This window comes from Apus apus, chromosome 6 (genome assembly GCF_020740795.1).
Source record: "Apus apus isolate bApuApu2 chromosome 6, bApuApu2.pri.cur, whole genome shotgun sequence".
Taxonomy (NCBI): Eukaryota; Metazoa; Chordata; class Aves; order Apodiformes; family Apodidae; genus Apus; species Apus apus.
The window spans coordinates 20,751,398-20,769,932 of NC_067287.1; the positions used below are offsets into that span (position 1 = coordinate 20,751,398).

General features: G+C 34.7%; 1 protein-coding gene across 8 annotated transcripts in view; it reads left to right on the forward strand.

Annotated features, from left to right (window-relative positions):
• The window catches only part of UBR3 (ubiquitin protein ligase E3 component n-recognin 3), a 103,973-nt gene that overhangs the window by 37,429 nt on the left and 48,009 nt on the right, over positions 1 to 18,535 (forward strand). For 6 of the 8 annotated variants that reach the window (XR_007889949.1, XM_051624065.1, XM_051624066.1 and 3 more), the window contains 15 exons: positions 25 to 158; positions 1,966 to 2,052; positions 2,631 to 2,696; positions 2,786 to 2,875; positions 3,715 to 3,843; positions 3,928 to 3,980; positions 4,612 to 4,745; positions 5,234 to 5,318; positions 6,711 to 6,853; positions 10,049 to 10,145; positions 10,732 to 10,873; positions 14,700 to 14,804; positions 15,676 to 15,849; positions 16,074 to 16,103; positions 17,520 to 17,980. Coding sequence is in view for 7 of the 8 variants with exons in the window: in XM_051624065.1 (XP_051480025.1) it covers positions 25 to 158; positions 1,966 to 2,052; positions 2,631 to 2,696; positions 2,786 to 2,875; positions 3,715 to 3,843; positions 3,928 to 3,980; positions 4,612 to 4,745; positions 5,234 to 5,318; positions 6,711 to 6,853; positions 10,049 to 10,145; positions 10,732 to 10,873; positions 14,700 to 14,804; positions 15,676 to 15,849; positions 16,074 to 16,103; positions 17,520 to 17,980 (1,930 nt within the window). In the remaining variant the exon portion in view is untranslated. The remainder of the gene's footprint in view (positions 1 to 24; positions 159 to 1,965; positions 2,053 to 2,630; positions 2,697 to 2,785; positions 2,876 to 3,714; positions 3,844 to 3,927; positions 3,981 to 4,611; positions 4,746 to 5,233; positions 5,319 to 6,710; positions 6,854 to 10,048; positions 10,146 to 10,731; positions 10,874 to 14,699; positions 14,805 to 15,675; positions 15,850 to 16,073; positions 16,104 to 17,519; positions 17,981 to 18,535) is intronic. The other 2 variants (XM_051624067.1, XM_051624068.1) reach the window with 1 other exon arrangement.

An 18,535-nucleotide genomic window follows, 5' to 3' on the forward strand; every position in this document is an offset into this window, starting at 1 on the left:
ATATAACTGCTTAAATCTTTGAAGGTATGAATTTAAATAAACGAGAATTAAACGAGCATGTGGAGTTTGAATCACAGACATATTATGCTGCCTTTGCTGCTGAGCTGGAAGCCTGTGCCCAGCCAATGTGGGGTCTTCTGTCACACTGCAAAGTCAGGGTAAGACTAGCATTTCTCTGTCATTATTCTTGCTTTTATTCATGGTTTATTTTTGAGTTCTCAAATCTGAAAGGTCTGTCTGGTTTGTGTTTGGAAAGACTTGGGTTTTGCTGTCTTTGTCAACAAAATATATAAAACTGTGATCAACTCAGATTCTATGTATAGTAAGGATAGAATTCATGATAGTACCTTATTTTCAGAACTGGGACTACAAGTTCTGAATATGTATAGTCATTCCGTATGAAGTTATTTCATATGATAGTACATATGGAACAACTTCAAGTCTGATGAAGAACTTGATAAATGTATGTGAATCATTCTACCTTTTTTCAATGGAAAAGGAGATGCAGAAGTCATACCTGATGTGATTATGTTGATGGTGTGTGCAAATGGCACTTCATTATGATGGAGGGTGGTGTAATTTATGGTTTTGTGTTGTTCTATTAACAACCTAAGCTAAAAGCCTCATAGGTTCTGTTATCTCATGATCTTCTAAGTCAAGTGTTGTTACCAGCCTGCAAATTATATTACATTATAGCAAAAATGGAATCCATCAGCTTCTAGGAATACCTAACACAAGGAAAAACTTTTTATTGTGAGTTTGTGGTAAACTTTTATGAAATAAATGCTTATCTTTGAAAGTAGCTTAATAAGACTGATATGTTATGAATATATCAATTCATTACCTAAATTTTATTTTGAAAACTGAATTACAACTTTTGGCTTTTTGCAGTATTCCTTTCCTTTTAGCTTAGGGGTGGGAAGGCCTGCCTTTTGTTTAAGGCCTGTGTGATTCCTTGCTTGGCCTGTCACCCTGTCAGTCATGCTTTTGCTGCTGTGTTTGAGCCCCTCCTTAAATGTGAGAGTTTTAGAAATCTCACAGCTTAATTGTTGTGCTTGTTCAGTTAGGTTTGATGGGTGGGAAGAGATGGCAGCTCGTGTCCCACAGGAGGGGGAAAGCCATCCGGAGCCTGGCCACTGCAGAGGGTGGTGCAGCTTGGTGGGAGCCTGGCAGTTCGAATTCCTGATGAGAAAGGGTGCCTGGCTGAGCCAGTCGGCTCTGGCTTGGCTTCTGGCTGGTCACAGCAGTGCTGCCTCCTACATGAGATGTATTGTACAGATCCTATGAGTGTAAGGCAGGTCTGGAGTCTGTGTTAAGGGGAAAGGGAAGAATAAAGGAAAAGTCTGTAAGAAATGAGGCTTTACATGCTGCTGATCACAGCAATTTGGTTTAACTCCCCTCCCACCTTCCTTTCTTGCATATCACCACTTTGCTTCTGGAGGGCAATGTACAGCTCCATTCTTGAAATACACTATTTAATCTGAAGTATATTATTGGTTTAGGGCATTGTTACAGAGTTGTGTCATACAATCACAACAAGGTTTGCTTATTGTTAAAATCAATGCAGTATTGTGTTACCATTGCATTTTAGGTGCATTGTGTTAGCAAACTGTAAGGACCTTTCTGTAGATAAAACTTAGAGGATGTTAGCTGTTCCTTTTGATTGTATGGAAAACTTATTTTTTTTTAAATGCTTACATCTATAAAGTTTTTGTAAAAATAAATGGATAAATTAAACACCAGGGCCAGGTGAACACTCTGAAGTTGTCTTAATTCTCACCATTGAAATGATAATATTTTAGCATGACAGTGAAACCATCCTAATACTTACTAATTTCCATATGATTAGTACATAAATTATGTATTGTAAAATTATTTGTGAAATAAGTGTTTATTTGTAGTAGGAAAACAGTGACACTTTAAACTGTGTTGACTAGTGTAGTACACTGGTTTCTCTAACTGCAGGAAACACAGGAATACACAAGAAATGTTGTCAGATACTGCCTTGAAGCACTTCAGGACTGGTTTGATGCAATCAACTTTGTAGATGAGGTAAATATCCTTAGTGAATGTAAGCAAAGTACTGTGAAAATCTGATTAAACTTCAAAAATTATACACACAACCCTCCTCCCCTCAGTTAAATAATCATTCTAGCTGCTGACTGAAAAAGTTGCCATGCTGAAATTAGAGTGTGTCATTATTAGTTACAGTGTTATGTACTAGGATCCTTTATTTATAAAATCTTCGTTTAGATTTGCTGGTGCAATCTTAAGCTGTTTGAATCTTAAAAGCATATACTCCTGTTCTGCTGAATCCAGAGTTGAAGCAGAATTGTTCTGATATGGTAGAGGGGAGCACCCTCTTCCTACTGCCACCTTAGAAAGCAATACTCTCAATCAATTCAGTGTCATTAGCTACTGGGGGCTTAATAAGAGCATAACTACAGTGTCTGAGTAAGGGAAATTCCTGAATCATCAGGAAGTGCAGAGGAATTAAGTAGTACTAGGGTAGAGGAAATTAAATCCATCAAATTAAGACATGTAAGATACTGTTCTTAGCTGTTGTGACAAAGTCATTTGTAGGTTTGGTTTTTTTAAAAGGTTTTTTAATATCTTTATTTTCCTTTCAGCCAGCTCCTAACCAAGTTACTTTTCATTTGCCACTGCACCGTTACTTTGCCATGTTTTTAAGTAAGGTAAGTGCACCTTTTTAGTCACACAGAAACTGGAAATTCCCTGTCAAGTGTAATTGTTCAGTACAGGATGTGCTTGTTTTTGTTTCTAGGCTGTCAAATGCCAAGAATTAGATCTGGATACTATCTTGCCGGATCAGGAAATGCTGATGAAACTAATGATTCACCCACTTCAGATTCAGGTATGGGCAGAGTTCTGATTCTGATGCATATGAGGAGAAATAAAACACAAAAGTTGTCTGATCCTTCCAACCCCAGATGTTAAAGTGTATTTCAAAGTGTTTAATAAGGGGGAGTATGTCTTAAGTGTGGAATAAGGAAATAAGCAATATGTGACAATAACAACTAGAATAATAGTAGTTAAGATGAACTCTTTTTTTTTTCTTCCTATTTCCAAAATTAAATATGCAGCATTAGTTATTGTACTTGGAGAAGTATGATGATAATATTCACGATAGCACTGCCAGAAGGGTAGGAGAAACCAGCTCTTTGAAAATACGGAATTGCGTGTTCATGGAATAGCTACCAATGCACATTGAGAAAGGAACCTGAATCTGAAAATTTTGTATTTTAAATTGAGAATGAGTTCAAGAATGGATATACCCTGCAACATTTTTTTAATTTACAAAATTGTATTTTTTTGTATTTAAGTAGTAGTCAGCAGTATTTGTAGTTGCTGCTTTTATATCTAACTTTGTTTTAACCATGGTGTCTTCATCTTTGTAGTACTTCTCAATATTTTAATAAATAAGTACATAAAAACAGTGAAGTGATGCATTTAATTACTGAGTTACCTGTTGGATATTCTTCTATGAAACTAATGGTGTCTGTTTAATAACCTTGCAGTGGTTCCTTTTCATCCCTCACTCTCCTGGAGAAATAAATTAGTTAATAAAGTATACTTTTATATTAAGGTGTAGTGTGTATGTATACATATGTGTGATAATATATTGATGATCTGATAATTTTGAACTGAATAGCTGAAATATTTGTAAATTTTTATTTTATTTTACATGAGCAGGCAAGTCTTTCTGAAATTCACAGCAACATGTGGGTTAGAAATGGTCTACAAATTAAAGGACAGGCCATGACTTATGTGCAGTCTCATTTCTGCAATTCAATGATTGATCCTGACATTTATCTGTTGCAAGTAAGTTATGTTTTCTGAGAAACCAAGACAATGCTTGTATACAAACAAACTACCAAATAAAACGAATTTATTCTCTTTCTCCAGGTCTGTGCTTCTAGGCTGGACCCAGATTATTTTATTTCATCTGTTTTTGAAAGGTAGGATTAAGTGATGAATGCTCTTGTTCAGTGTTGTGTGGGCTGTTGAGTGATTCGTGCCAGAAACTGTGTGTATCTGTTACACACCTTCAGTGGTACAGCTGTGCCTGGCCAAAACTGACACTTACCTGAAGGGCTCTAGGCACATCAAGGTTTATTGCTGATGTTATGAAGGACTGACTTTTGATTTACAGTGCAGTAGTGAACCTTCAGATAATGTTTTCTGACCATCTTCAGGGTTTTTTCAGCTTTGCATATGTTCATGTCCAAGCTTTCAGGATATGGTAGATTGAAAAAGTAGATAAATAGAGCTGCAGTAGTAAGAGACATAGAGAGGATGCCTGGTTTTCTGGATAGAATAAAATCAGAATGAAAGCAGATTAATTTGCATTAGTTTTTTTATATGTTACTAAATGTAAGGTGTTTCCATGTGAAGTAAATACCACTGTAGCACATTCCATAGCTAGTTAAATAAAAATCCAAATTTAAAAATAAGGGGGTTTTCATGTATGTTTGTGCGTCGTTGAATACAAAATAAAGTGCATGTAATGCACTGAATTTACCAGTACTTTTCACATTGGTGTTCTAGTGTTGGAGAATGATGTTTCTGGTTTTACTCCTTGCTGTGCAGGTTCAAGGTGGTAGATCTGTTAACGATGGCATCACAGCATCAAAATACAGTTCTTGATTCAGAGCATGAAAGATCCATGTTGGAAGGAGCTTTAACATTTTTGGTCCTTCTGTTAAGCCTTCGTTTACATTTAGGTAAGAATTGCTGCTTTAGGAATACTTGTATATGAATAACATGCCTGTTAAAATAAATGAACATGTAGTAGCTGTCATAAAGCTGATTAGTCATATAGTAACTTAAAGCATTCATCACCTGGTTTCATTGTTCTCAGTTGCTGAATTTTATTCCCTTATGAATTAGCAATAGAAAAAACACATAGAAATGGAGAAAAATGACTTTAATGGAAGTGGCTGATTTGTGAATGCGATCACATGAAGATTCTTTCTTTTTGGAAAGACAGCAGTTTTGATTTGTACCTGTCTTTTCTGACTTACATCTCTCTTAACATTTGTGCCCTGCCTCCCCCGATTTTTTTTTTTTCTGTGTTTTTGTAGCACTGTATCATTACTTAAGAGTAATGTTTTTATCAAGTTTAACTTGTGTTTAATGACAAATTTGTATGCTGAATATTTATTTTAAAATAATGCTATTTTAACGGCTTTTAAAATTTTGTTTGTTCTAGGAATGACAGATGATGAGATCCTCAGAGCAGAGATGGTAGCCCAACTCTGTATGAATGACAGGACGCACAGTTCATTATTGGATCTCATATCCTTGGAATATATTAACTAATGTGTTTGAATGAAAATGACAGGTGCCTGGATAGTAGGGGGATTTTGGAGCTTGACCGGCAGCTTACGTAATTAAAATGAATCATGTAAAGATGTGTTTGCATATACTTGTCATCAGCAAACACATTTGCTTCAGGTTTGATTTTTCTTACAAAATATGCAATACTGTTCAATAGTTTCAAATTAATTTTGTTACAAAATGCTTATATGTTCTTTGTAGTATTGAAAACTAATAAAAATATCTTTTAGGTGTAAGGTCTAGTTTCCGATGACGTTGTAGGAAGTTTAGCCAGGTGTCACCTCTATCTGGATTTAAGCCTTTGATTACTGCAAATATTATGACAGGGTAAAAAGAAGCTGCTCTATGATATGTTGGCTTTTGCTATCAATAGTTGAAAATGCAAACACTAGCAATTAGGAAAGCTGCTTTGAAATTAGAGACAGATGCATATGTTACGGGGGAAAGTGTCTTACCTGAAGAATAGCAAACTCCAGGGAGTCTTTCTCTACAGTGTTATGGTTCGTGTCCTCCAGCAGATAAGAACTAATATGAAGATTCTGTTGCTATCAGTGTGTTAAGCTGTGAAGGCAAATTAAATAGCTTGTGGTGGCTGAGCAAAAGAGCTTGCTATCCAAGGATGACTACTGAGCAAAATTATTAAGAATTCATAAAGATAGGAGGAGATTAAAAGTTACAAATATGTAATAAGGATTATTATTATGGTATGACCTAGTAATTCAATCACTTAAGTTTGTAAAATAAGCTAAGCACTTAAAGCAATTCACTTAAATGAATCACTTAGTTGTATAAAATAAACAAATAATTTATACAAGCAATGACCTTTAAGCAGAAGTTTCTTCGTTACAATTATTACTTGTGATTTAGTGTAGTGTCAGTAGTTCAATTAGATATTGCTACCAAAAATGAGAAATAGACAATCCGAGAGGGAGAATTACTTATTGTCTAGGTGGATCCCAAGCTATTTACTTGCTTTTTCTGCACTTAGCTGTAAATGCAAAATATTCTTGCTATGAAGAGAGCCAAAGTGTTAGGAAATAAAAGCAAGAACAGAAACTTTATATACACTACAGATAGTAGTTTTTATTTCTCGTTTAATATTTACCTCTTAAGCCAAGCATGCAGCAATTTACTTGCTTTAAAGAAATTTCATGTCCTAGCTAGGAGGCTTGAATTCCCTTCAGTAATCGTTACTGTATCATTGCAGCTTGGAGCATACAGACCTCTTGTGGTAAACACAGAGCACTGCCGAAGTGTAGCCTCCAAAATGAGTGACTGAAAATGTCGAGGGAAGTAAAGTGCTGTGTCCTGCAACTAAGTTAACTTTGCTTTCCTTAACACAAACGTTACATTCCAGAAAACCCCAATCCTAAAAGTGGCATTATTCCAGGAAGCTTAAGCTTTGAATCAGTCTTGTCAGCAGTTGCTGATTTTAAAGCTCCTGTTTTTGAACCTGGAGGTTCTATGCAGCAAGGAATGTATACACCTAAAGGTACGGTAATTGGCATCCTCATATACTCAGTGGTAAGATGCACAACCAGAGATTTTTTTCTTAAAAAAAAACAACAAAAAACTCCCAAACCAACCACAAAGAAACACAACTTGCCGAACAACAAACCCACCCCAAAGAAACCCGCAAAGACTCCAAACCTAAAACCATCACAATATAATAAAATTTGACTTATTAATTACTGTTTATATTCAATAACATTGCTGAAGATTGTTAGTAATTTTAAAATAAATTTATTTTGATCTAGAGTGAAAATGAGTTTCTTGTATTAATCAAGTATTCTTAGAAAGCAAGAGGAAAATGGAAAACTGGAAAATAATGTTATTTGTATTTCATTGGTCTGCCTACTTAATTCAGGTGATTTTAGAAAAACCCGATAGATGTTCAGTAGGCTTTAGAGCTGTTTGCACTAGTGAGGTCTCAGTGGCAAAGATTTTTTTTTTTTAACTTTTCCATATTTGGATTATTAAAGATAGAATTATACATAATTCTTCCTTATAGCTTAACTATATTAGCTTTTTCTCAGTAGTGAGAGTCTAGAAAAAAATTCAGACTGGACTGGTTATAAAATGTAGTTTTATAATTCTACAATGCATATAGTGCAAAAATGACAGGTTTCTTCCCCGGACCAGCTTGTCATCTATATTGAACTCAGCATATTGTTGGTATATTAAAGGAGAGGCAGAATTTAAGGACTCACTGTTCCATTAGTTTCCTATCACTGAGCAGATAAGCCTGTGAGAATCTGAAATGCTTCAGCTCACTGGCAAAGCTGAAGCAGAATTAACTCCTTCCTCCCCTTCAGTTACATCACTTGAGAACTGACAGGGTTGGGGTCTGACAATTTGATTTGTAGGCTGTGTTCTTTTGTGGATTTTCTTTGTTGTTCATGTAGGAACTAATACTGTACTAACTTGTTTGCTGGTTTTTGTACTAGGAGATTGATGAGTCAGTGAAGCTTGTATTTTTATACAAATTAACAACCAGTGAAGTAATCTTGTAAAATGAGAGTTTTGGAAATGGATTCATTCTGGTTCCTTGGTGTGTAATTAGGCAGCTTAACCCCTAAGTATTTGAAATAACTTTATTTTAATACTCTATATATTGCATTTCCTTCTGTCATGTCTGATTTCTGGAGCTTGTGACATGCTGCACTTTTTCACAACACAGTATGAAGGAAAAAAAAGATGCATTATGGTATTTTTAATTATAACACTTCATATTTACAGAATCTGGTGCTAGATTATACTGTTTTGGGTTTTTTTTGTGTTTGGGCTTTTTTTAAAATATAGTCTACCTCTGTAGTAGTTTGTTTATCTTAAAGAACAACACAAAGTATCTTATCTGTAGTAGTGAATACGGAGGTAGTTTATAACACCGCGCAGAATTGCTTTTTCCTGAAAGAGCTTCTGCAGAATTTAAAAGCCAGCATGATTTTCTTGTGTACTAAGACTAAATAGGTTCTCAAAAAGAATTATTCCTCTTCTAGTTGCTTTTAAGTATTGTAATTTGTGTCCTGTCACAGTTTAGGTCATGTTGGGATCTATTCCCTATAATATCTTGTTTACTAAAATTTAGGAGGGGGAAAAAAAATCTACTTTATGATTGCAGAAGCCCCAGATTTTGCTTCCGTTAACTATTGGTTAAAAAAAAAAAAAACTTCCAAAAAAGGTCATAGTTCTTCCTGTTCTCTGTGGATTTGTATGCTGAAGATGAGCTGTATGCATTTCTAAGATTCCCCTTATGGCTCCCTCACTTAGTCCTTTTCCCTCATTGTATGTTAGCAGCCCAAACAAGCTTGATCTGTGTTTCAGACTGCAGTAGTAAAGTCTGTCCGCCCCAAAAAAGGTTTGTTTGGTTGTTTTTTTGCAGGCTACATTTTATAATCTTTCATACATAGTAGAAAGTATGCTAAGTTCTCTCTCTCAGCAGCGTATAAAGGTATCTGTAGAACTGTTAACAGTAGCAGGGGTTAATAGGAGTGTAGTCCTCATACCTGGGGGAAATTAATCTCAAAAGCGTGATAAAGCTGCCTGCTTTTGTCTGTGAAAACTTTAAAGAATGTGGTTAACACTTGTGTTGTGTTAGGCCTGCTGATGGAGCTAAGAAAAATAATCTGTGTCTGTTTTCTTCTTCCTTGGGTGGAATCATTGATTCTTCCCTTCATATTGCTGTGTTACAGGAGCTAAACACTTCCAAACAATTAATAAAATAAACAGCTTCATTTGCCTTTACGTTAGAAACTTAGTTTTGTTTTTTTAATAACTTGTAAATAGAAAAAAAAAAAGGTAGCAGTTAAATGGGATATCTTTATTCAACAGTCTGAATTTTTCTGTTTGTGATTGCTCTAAAAACCCCTCTGGATGTTACTTTAGAGCTCCTAAATTAAACAGAGATAAGGAAGGGTCCAATGCCAAAGCAATGCCTAGACTTCAGTTCTAAAATAAAAACACATCTGTAAAGAATTGATCACATGTTATTTCATAAGAAACTTGGCCATTTTTCAGATTGGGCAAAAAATTGTGTGGTAGTCATCTGGCTCACTGCACTTAATAGTTAAATGTCACCTATCTGTTAACTACTCTGCAGTCTCTACTTTTGTTTTTGAGAGGGATTGTGCTTAACAAGTACCAAGTGAAAAAAAAAAAAAAGAAACCTTTTTTTCATATGTACTCAGAAATTTAAAAGAGCAAAACAAGATGAGTGTAGAAAAGGTATGTGGTTGCCATTGCATACTTATAATTGGATAAATAAATTTACTCAGACATTAAGTTGGAATTAAAAAAAAACAAAAAACAACTTTACTCAGCATGTGTTTTAACATTTATTTTACCAGAAATACGTGGTTTTTCTTTTTGTCTTTTATCCCACATTGTAAATTAGTATGTAACAGAAAAGAAAACTAGAAGACACTAAAATAAAACTTCTTAATAGATAAGATCTATTGCCTTAATGGATTGTTAATTTATGTTTTGGAACCAAGAAAAATATTTTGATATCTTTATAAGTGGTAGTAGTAGTAATTTTTAGTATAGTAAGAATTAGTAAAAATTACTGTGTTTTGCTGCAAAAAAATTATAGAAAATTACATAATTACAGTTAATTAAGAATAGAATCTAGAATAAGTTCTAAGGTCTGTGAAGAGAATTTTAATATATGACTTCTTTTAAACAACAGCTGAAGTTTGGGATAAGGAATTTGACCCTGTCATGGTAATACTTCGAACGGTTTACCGTAGAGATGTGCAGTCCGCGATGGACAGATATACAGCATTGTAAGTTGGCATTCGAATGCTCATTGCACAAAATGTTTCTTGTTTTCACTGCCTGATAGTCCTAATCATGTTATTGATGTTTTCAGGCCCCAGATTTGTTCTTGAGTTAATAGTTCACAAATTTACAGGCAATATCATGGTTTTGGTTAGCTTAGTCTGTTACTCTTCCATAAATGTCTGTGCAGTTCAGATGTTGTCTGAAATCCACTTCTACAGATGTGAGATTTCTGTTTTGAATATCTGATTAACATGTGGATTTTGGTGAAGTGAGAAATTTTTCATCTCTTCATGTGTCTCTTAGAACGGAAGTGGAATTCTTAAACCCATAGCAGTACTTAAAAATTCATTTAATGTATATAAAAAAAATTACGGTTGTTTAAGTCAGTGGTAATGTACAGAAAAAAAAGACTAGATTCAGTTTGTGTATACATAGCAATTTTTTGAATGCTGTTTAAATAAATGGCTTAGAAATGCTCATCAATTCTAAAGTTAGTCTAAACAAAAAAGAAGGCAGGATAGTTATTTGTAATAGTGGCATCTGTTTGTGTTTTGCAGTGTTTAACAAATGTCTTATTTGTTTCAACAGTTTAAAGCAAAGTGGTAAATTCCCTGGGAACCCATGGCCACCTTACAAGAAAAGAACACCACTACATCCAAGCTACAAAGGTCTCATAAAGCTTTTACACTGTAAAACCCTGCACATTGTGCTGTTCACGCTTCTTTACAAGGTACCGCCATAATTCTCATTAAGTCCAGTATTTTGCTTCCACTTTTTCAAAACAAGAGTTCTTAGAATTATGATTTTTAAAATTGGTTATTTATGGTAGTCAGTTTCACATTACATAAATGTTTTGTTTTTTAAGAAGTCTAGTATATTTTTTTTTTCTACCATTTTTGTTATTTCATTGAAGATTATTTTATATATACATACACTAAGTCAGGTACCCAAATGAATGAGCCATCATATTCTAAGGAACACTATCTGTACCATCAAAATTGCCATGTGAATTGTTTGAAAACCATTTGATGGTTCCAGGGAGCATGGTGGTGTGAGTGTCTTCAGCTCCCACTGTAGAGCTTTAAGGCACCAGCAGACTTTTCAAGTACCTGTAACCTTGATGGCTTTAGATCCTAAATGACAAATACCTCTCATAGTTGCAGTTGGTTCTAACATCACTTCCCAGATACACTCTAGCTCTTGATGATATTACAGCACTTGTTTTGCAGGACTAATTGATGCCTTTAAATTCTGTTTGGTTTTGTCTTTGATAGTTGTCTACCCTCTTTAAGAAAAGTGTATCGTTTTTGAAGCGCTTGTTAATCAGAAAATGGGGCTTTGAATCGAAGTACTTGGAAACTACTTTCAAAGCAGGGTACTGCCCAGGCAGATGAGGGACTATAAAAAAAAGTGGTTTAATTGAGGCACAGTAGTGTTTTTCCTGGACAGACTTTCCTTTTGTGCTTTTAAGTGCTCCCAGCTCCCCTAAAGCTCTTGTTCTATTTTGTTGTTAAGCTTCTGTTGAATAGCAAATATCTGTTGTTAAGTACAGCAAAAACTGTTATTCCCAAAGAGCCACCCTTATTCCCACAGAGTTGTTTCAGCTGATTTCTTTCTCTAATGAGGTGTCAACGTAAGTTGTCAGTACATAATTAAGATGAATGAAGACTTTTTACCTGAATTCATCCAATAGATTTCACCTTTATGGAAGACAAGGACTTTTTCAAAAGCTTCATATTGCATACAAATTAATGACTGCAGTAAACTACAGGTTTTGCTACTTAATTAGTGCAATTCCAAAAATCTACTTTAAAAGTGTGAAATACAAAAATTTATTTTACTGTTAATTCTTCCTTACCATTAATAGAATGAGAATGTTATGGTGAAGACTGAATTTCATGACTATAGCTTTTGGAAGCTCAGTAGTAAAACATCTAATGGTTGGTTAAGGTTTTCCCTTGTCAGACATGCAGTTCCTCCTCTTGCTGAAGTTTAACCAATGACTTACATTTTTCATGCTGAATGCCAGTTGTGGCATGAGTTTCCCAGAAAAAAGCCAGGACAAAATACATCTGTCTTTCCTAAGTTTTAAGCATTCTTTTATTAAGATTCTGCATCTGAATTTAGCCAAATCATAGGCATTGCAAAGTTACATTATGCGCATGTTCAGTGGCTGTTAACTGATGAAGTCCCAAGAAAATCAGCTTCACACCCTGGGCATGCCCCACACCAGAGCTAACTTGAACTTTGCCTGGAATGGCAGTACCTTGTTCCCCAGGGATTTCCATAATTTTGGACAGAGAAGCTGCTGTGTGTGATATGTTTAACCCTGCTTAGCTTTGCCTCTCTCCAGTGGCTGGGCTGCCTAATTACTGCAGGGTGAGGAATGAAGCTGAGTAGTGTGGAGCAGAGACTAGGGAAGAAACATACCTGTAGAAAAGTCCTAGATAGACCAGAGACTTAAAGAATGACTGCTGAAGAAAAGGAGATCTTGGGATTATGTAGAAAATGCAATAATATTTTAACATGGAACAAAAATGGAGAATGTAGGGAAGAAATGCATCTTTTACTGTCTTGCTTGGGTTTTTTTGGCCATTTTTTCTCTTATTCCATTAAGCTTCAAGAACTTAAATCTTGAAAATCTTAAAATTTCTGAGTTGCTCTTTTAGCTGGAATGCCAAAGTTATTTCTGTGTGATTTATGGGTGGTAGAAATGCCACAGTGATGGTTTCCATTCATTGCCCTAAATAATGTTTTATCTTTGTGAAATTTCACTAATTTGTGACAGCCTTTATATCTCTTGACTTTTGAGAATGGCCACAGGAGAGAACAGTAAACTACATTTGATGATTTGACTTTCAGAAATGTTAGTCAACATGACTTTTGATTCTGGTTGGTACAACTGCACATAGTTTTCATGTTAACATAATACTGAGTGCTCTTTTAAATGAAATAATCCCTGTAGTCTCAGATTTGATTTGGTTTGATTAAATCACATGCTCATTAATGATTTCAAAAAGCTGTTGTAAAGCAATATTTGTTTTAAGAACTTTATCTGTCTGGTGTTTCTAATGGGTTTATCCGTACAAGGCTACACTTTAAAAATATTAATTTCTACAGTAGCCTGACCGCAAGGACATCTAAAACATCTTTTTTCATCCACTTTTTTTCCCATCCCTTTAAATCAGAATATTCCCAAGAGGAAGGTTGTCCTGGTTTTTCATTTTAGCTGCACAAGTTCTTCCTCTCAATGTATTGAAAGCTGTGTTAGAAGAAAGATATGGGCATTTAGTCATTTAAAGATAAGATTATTTATTATTTGTAATGAAAAAAGATTATGTGAAGATGATTGTGAACCAAATTAATGTTAAGCCTTCTGGCATTCCCAGTTATCCAGGCATCATTTATAGGACTAGGATCTCATGAGGCTTCATGGTGACTGGTGATGGGAAAAAGGGAGGCAAGGCGAAGTGCAGCTCTCTGCTTGTAGCTGACAGTAGTGGTGTATGTGCAGCTTTGCCTGGCACTTTGGTATTAATCACAACTTGAACTAATAACAATTTCAAGGTACAAGTTTGTTTCACTGGAAAGAGATGCAACATTAAAAATTGCTTTTGTGGTGAGGCTCAGAAGTTAGTTTTTTCTAAACCTCAAAATAACTTTTCATAATCTTAAAAAAAAAAAATAATTTAACTGAAGAGTCCAAAGTGTATTATCTAGAAAACACTTTTTGTATGTTTAGATATATTGAAGTCTTAATAGACTGAGTGGAATGATGATTTTCTGTCTTTTGAGTACAACACATCTGTTCATGCATCCCATTCAAAATGACTTGTCTGATTTTGTAGTAGTGTTCCATCACTGTTATTGGAGAGCTGCATTAATGTTACTTTTCTTACTATTTTTTGCCTACTTGGAACTTTCTAAAAATCCTGCAGCATAATCACTGATCAGGTATTTAATTGGAGCGTTTAGTCATAACAAGAGTGAAGTTTAAAATACCTTGCTGATGTTTCAGAGTAGATATTTCAGGAACTTGAATAGACAGTTCTCTGCTCTCAAAAGTAATATTTTCTTAACTATGTTTTTATCCATATGATAGGACTTTGAAAGTAGTTTTCTGTTGGTTGCACAGAACTATTTTAAATGCTAAAATCAGTGCTCAGTGTCTACCAAAAATATGCTAGGGTAACAAGTGTAGCTAAGCTGTTCTGTCTGCCTAGTCTTTTCAACTGGTACTTGTATCACATTATACAGCGCCTGCAAGCAGAGTGATTAATTAAGAAAGAAACCAATCACAACTAATAGGCAAAAATCACATACGTGGCTCAAGACCTTTTACCTTTCCTGGTGTGGCTAACCTGGGAAGTCATGCTCAGAGATTACATTTGTAGGTAGTATCTTGAGCTTCTTCATAAAAGACTCCTGCCTACTTTCTACTTTACCTTCCAGTTTGTTAGAGGTGTCCACCTGCTTTTTGGCAGTTGTTGTTTATTTGTTTGTGAATGTTTAAAAGATAAAAGCCCAAGATGTCAACATCTGTTTTTTCTGCCTAGATGTTAATGGATCATCAGAATTTATCAGAACATGTACTTTGCATGGTTTTGTATTTGATTGAGCTGGGGTTGGAAAATTCTCCAGAACACGAGTCAGATGAAGAGGTAAGAATAAATACCATTTTTTAAATTAAAATATAAAAGTGTTGTCTAATGATCAAATATTCTTTAAAAAGTAGTTGTTTATTGAAATTACAACTTAACCATATGAATTAGAATAAAACATCTTCATTTAGAGTGATCAACTAAGCAAACAAAAATAAGAAAATGGCATACTGTTGTGGAGAGGAGTATAATACATTGTTGTTTTTTCAACAGTTTCTGTTTATATAATCTGACAACACAGACTGGTTAGATTGTTACTACTTGTAAATTAGTATTTGAAATTGGTGCAAACAACTGCAAAATTATTGAATTTACAACTTGCTTAAATTTCTACAAGTGAAACTGAGGATTTTATTACTGAAGCTCTATATATTGTAAAATATGTGAATTAGTCAAAATTTTAACTGTGCTTTTGATGATAATTTGACTGTAAAAAGCCATTATTTTTATGGTTCCAGATTCCCTTTTGACTTTCCTGTATGACTTTCATAATTTTTCCTGCTCTTTACACTGCTTATATGACTAAGGATCTGCCACTTTTTTTTTCAGGTATTCTGTATAGTTTGGATTTTTTGTATTAATCTTGGACCCTACAGTTTTGGCCAACTCTGACTAGTTTCTTCTGCTGGATATCACTGATGACATGCACTTGATTATATTAAAATGAAATGTATTTGTCAGACCTGTAGTTCTCACTGTGGACATCAGTTGTATAATGATTTTTAAGACCTATCAGCTTTAGTGAACTACAAACTGTCCAACATATTGCTGTCTCATGGAGAGATGATGCTCTCTGTAATACAGTTATAACAGCAATGTGAATTCTTGTAACACGCAAGAGAAAGTACACTAATTTTTATTATTATTGTAGGAATCTGCAAGTGGACAAGAGCGTTGCCATGATAGTTGGTTTCCAGGTAGTAACTTGGTTTCTAACATGCGTCACTTCATTAACTATGTCCGAGTAAGAGTACCAGAAACTGCTCCAGAGGTGAAGAAGGAACCACCTGCAAGTACAAGTTCTGATGGTTTAGCTTCATCACAAGTAAGTATATACAAATAATAGTCATTTTCCTAGATTAATTTGAGTTATTTCATGCCTTGGCCTTTTTGTTAGGATTTTTTTACTCTTTTTAATAATTTCTTAGGATATTTTTTTCATCCAGTAATCTTTCCTAAGTGTGCTGGTAACAGAAATAGAATTTATTTCAAATGATATCTCCTTCCAAATTATGTATTTAATGACTTTTTTTGTCCTCAATCTACCAGAGTTCAAGACGGAAGAGCCTCCAGAGAGAGGTAGATCTGTGTGCAGTTTGTTCTCCTAAGCAATTAACTAGCAACATGGCTTTAATTGTGCTCACCTTAACTTTCAGTGAAATCTTCTAATTTTCTTGAGTTTCATTTTCATTCATGTTGCAAGGACTTATGCTTTTTCCATATTCTTAATTGTGATCTCTTTAAGCAAAGACATGCCCTTACATTTTTAATACCTATTTTGAAATAAAAACTTTCTGTCAAATAGAAAATGTCATTATAGCTTACTGCTTGAGCTTTGTGTTTAGGACTGTTTGTCTTGCCAAGATACTACTAACGTTTAATAATGCAGAGTAGTATTTGCTTTCTTGAATCTAGGTGAGTTTAACCTTATATTGAAAGTGCATTTGAAATAATTAATGGTGGTTCTGTTTGGGGTTTTTTTTGAAAACAAAACTAATATGTAAATGGTAGGATCCTGAAGGATTTCTAGCTGGTAGATAGTATAATCTCGGTCAGGACTGCTTTTGTATCTTTTGTATACAGCACTTCAGATTATTGTACGCCGGATGAAGTGAAATAAAATGGGTATTTCTTTTACTTATTGTTAGAAAAAAAGATCTAAATTTAAAAAAGGTGGGTGAGGTGAAATAGATTAAAACATAAAAAGGTAGAGGAGATGATTGTCAGAAACATTTTTATATTTGATTTCTGAAGTATTTGGTATCTCTTGACTGCTCAGCTTTCTGAGGAAGGAGAGGGTACCTTATTGAAGCATTCTGAATTTCATGTTCGAAATATTCAGGAAACATTTTTCTGCTGTGGATTCAGTATATGCAAGTTGCTTCCATGTATCCTTAATTTAGGACTGAAAGCAATGGTAGCATGGGACAGAAACATTTGAATGGGCTCTGTCATTAATGTAACTGCACTCATGTTTGTGTACCCTGAATAGCAAGCTCTGCTTGCAAATACAGGTGTGTGGCTTGTGATCTTGGCTAATAAACCCACATAACATGGACAACCCAATGAGAATGTGTGATCTCCCCTCTGTGGGATTATGAGTTACTCTGTACAGAAGTGCTCAGTAGACTTTATAAAGATAATTAAATTACATCAAGATACAGAAATTTTGAATATTCCATAAAAAGCAAGGAAATATTACTTGGAGAACAGAATTCTAAGTGTAACTAGAACAAAGCCAGTTGTTAGTTGTTCTGGTATGGATGATATTTTAATTTTCTACTTGGCTTCTTATGCAGCTGTATATAACAGATTTGTATAAAAATGTGACATGCAGGGTTAGTATTTTGCTGTACCAAGTTTCAGTACATCTTGGAAGGAGAGAGGAAACTTGGAGGAAACTCCTGATTTTAAATACTTTGTATGGTTTTATAAATGTATGTTGTTTATACTTGTCTTTTTGAAAAGTAACTGTTGTAATTTTTTTTCCCCAAGAACTCGGGGACAGCTCAAGTGTTTAGTTTGGTCGCAGAACGTAGGAAGAAATTTCAAGAGATCATCAATCGCAACACCAGTGAGGCAAATCAGGTGGTTCGGCCCAAAACATCCATGAAATGGTCAGCACCTGGTGCAACTCCACAGCTAACCACAGCCATTCTGGAAGTGAAGGAAAGCATGCTGTCCTTGCTGATTAAATTGCATCACAAACTCTCAGGAAAACAAAACTCTTACTATCCTCCTTGGTTGGATGATGTGGATGTTTTAATCCACCCAGAAATTCCAAGATACTCTCACGGTGATGGAATGACGGCAGTGGAAAGGATTTTATTGAAAGCTGCTGTACAGAGCAGATTGAATAAGCGTATAATTGAAGAGATTTGCAGAAAGGTGACACCTCCTGTACCACCTAAAAAGATTAGTTCTGCAGAGAAGAAAACTTTGGATAAAGAAGAAAGGTCTGTCTCTAGGTCTTTGCATTAATTAGTTATTAAAAGAGTAAGTCTAGTTTTATAGTTCTTAATCCACTTGTATATACGTGAGTTACATGGGCGCTGAGGAAGAGGCTGCACCTTACTAATTTAGGTCTTTAAATCAGGAAACTTTCATATTGTGATACACAAACTCACCCTTCATGTTGCCAAGTGTGCTGTTCATATATACAAAGGTTCAGAATTAAGATTGTGTTAAATTTTGATGCTTAACTCTGCAACTTTAGGATGAGGTAGAAATTTTTTATTGTCTGTTCATTCACATGCACGCATCACATCATGATTACTTTTCCTTCTTTGTTTACTATATGTGGGTTGGTAATGCTGCCTTTTTTTCTTGTCTGAAACATTCAATTTTAAAATTATGTTTTTAATTATTTATACTTTTTAACTTTCAAAAAATCATATTCAAGTTTTCTTATAATGTGGCCTGAAAACCTGCATGCAAGATGTCTGACAAGAGAAGTGAGAAGTAGAGGTGAAAACTAAGATTGGTGGGAGAAAGACTAGAAGACTGGGACT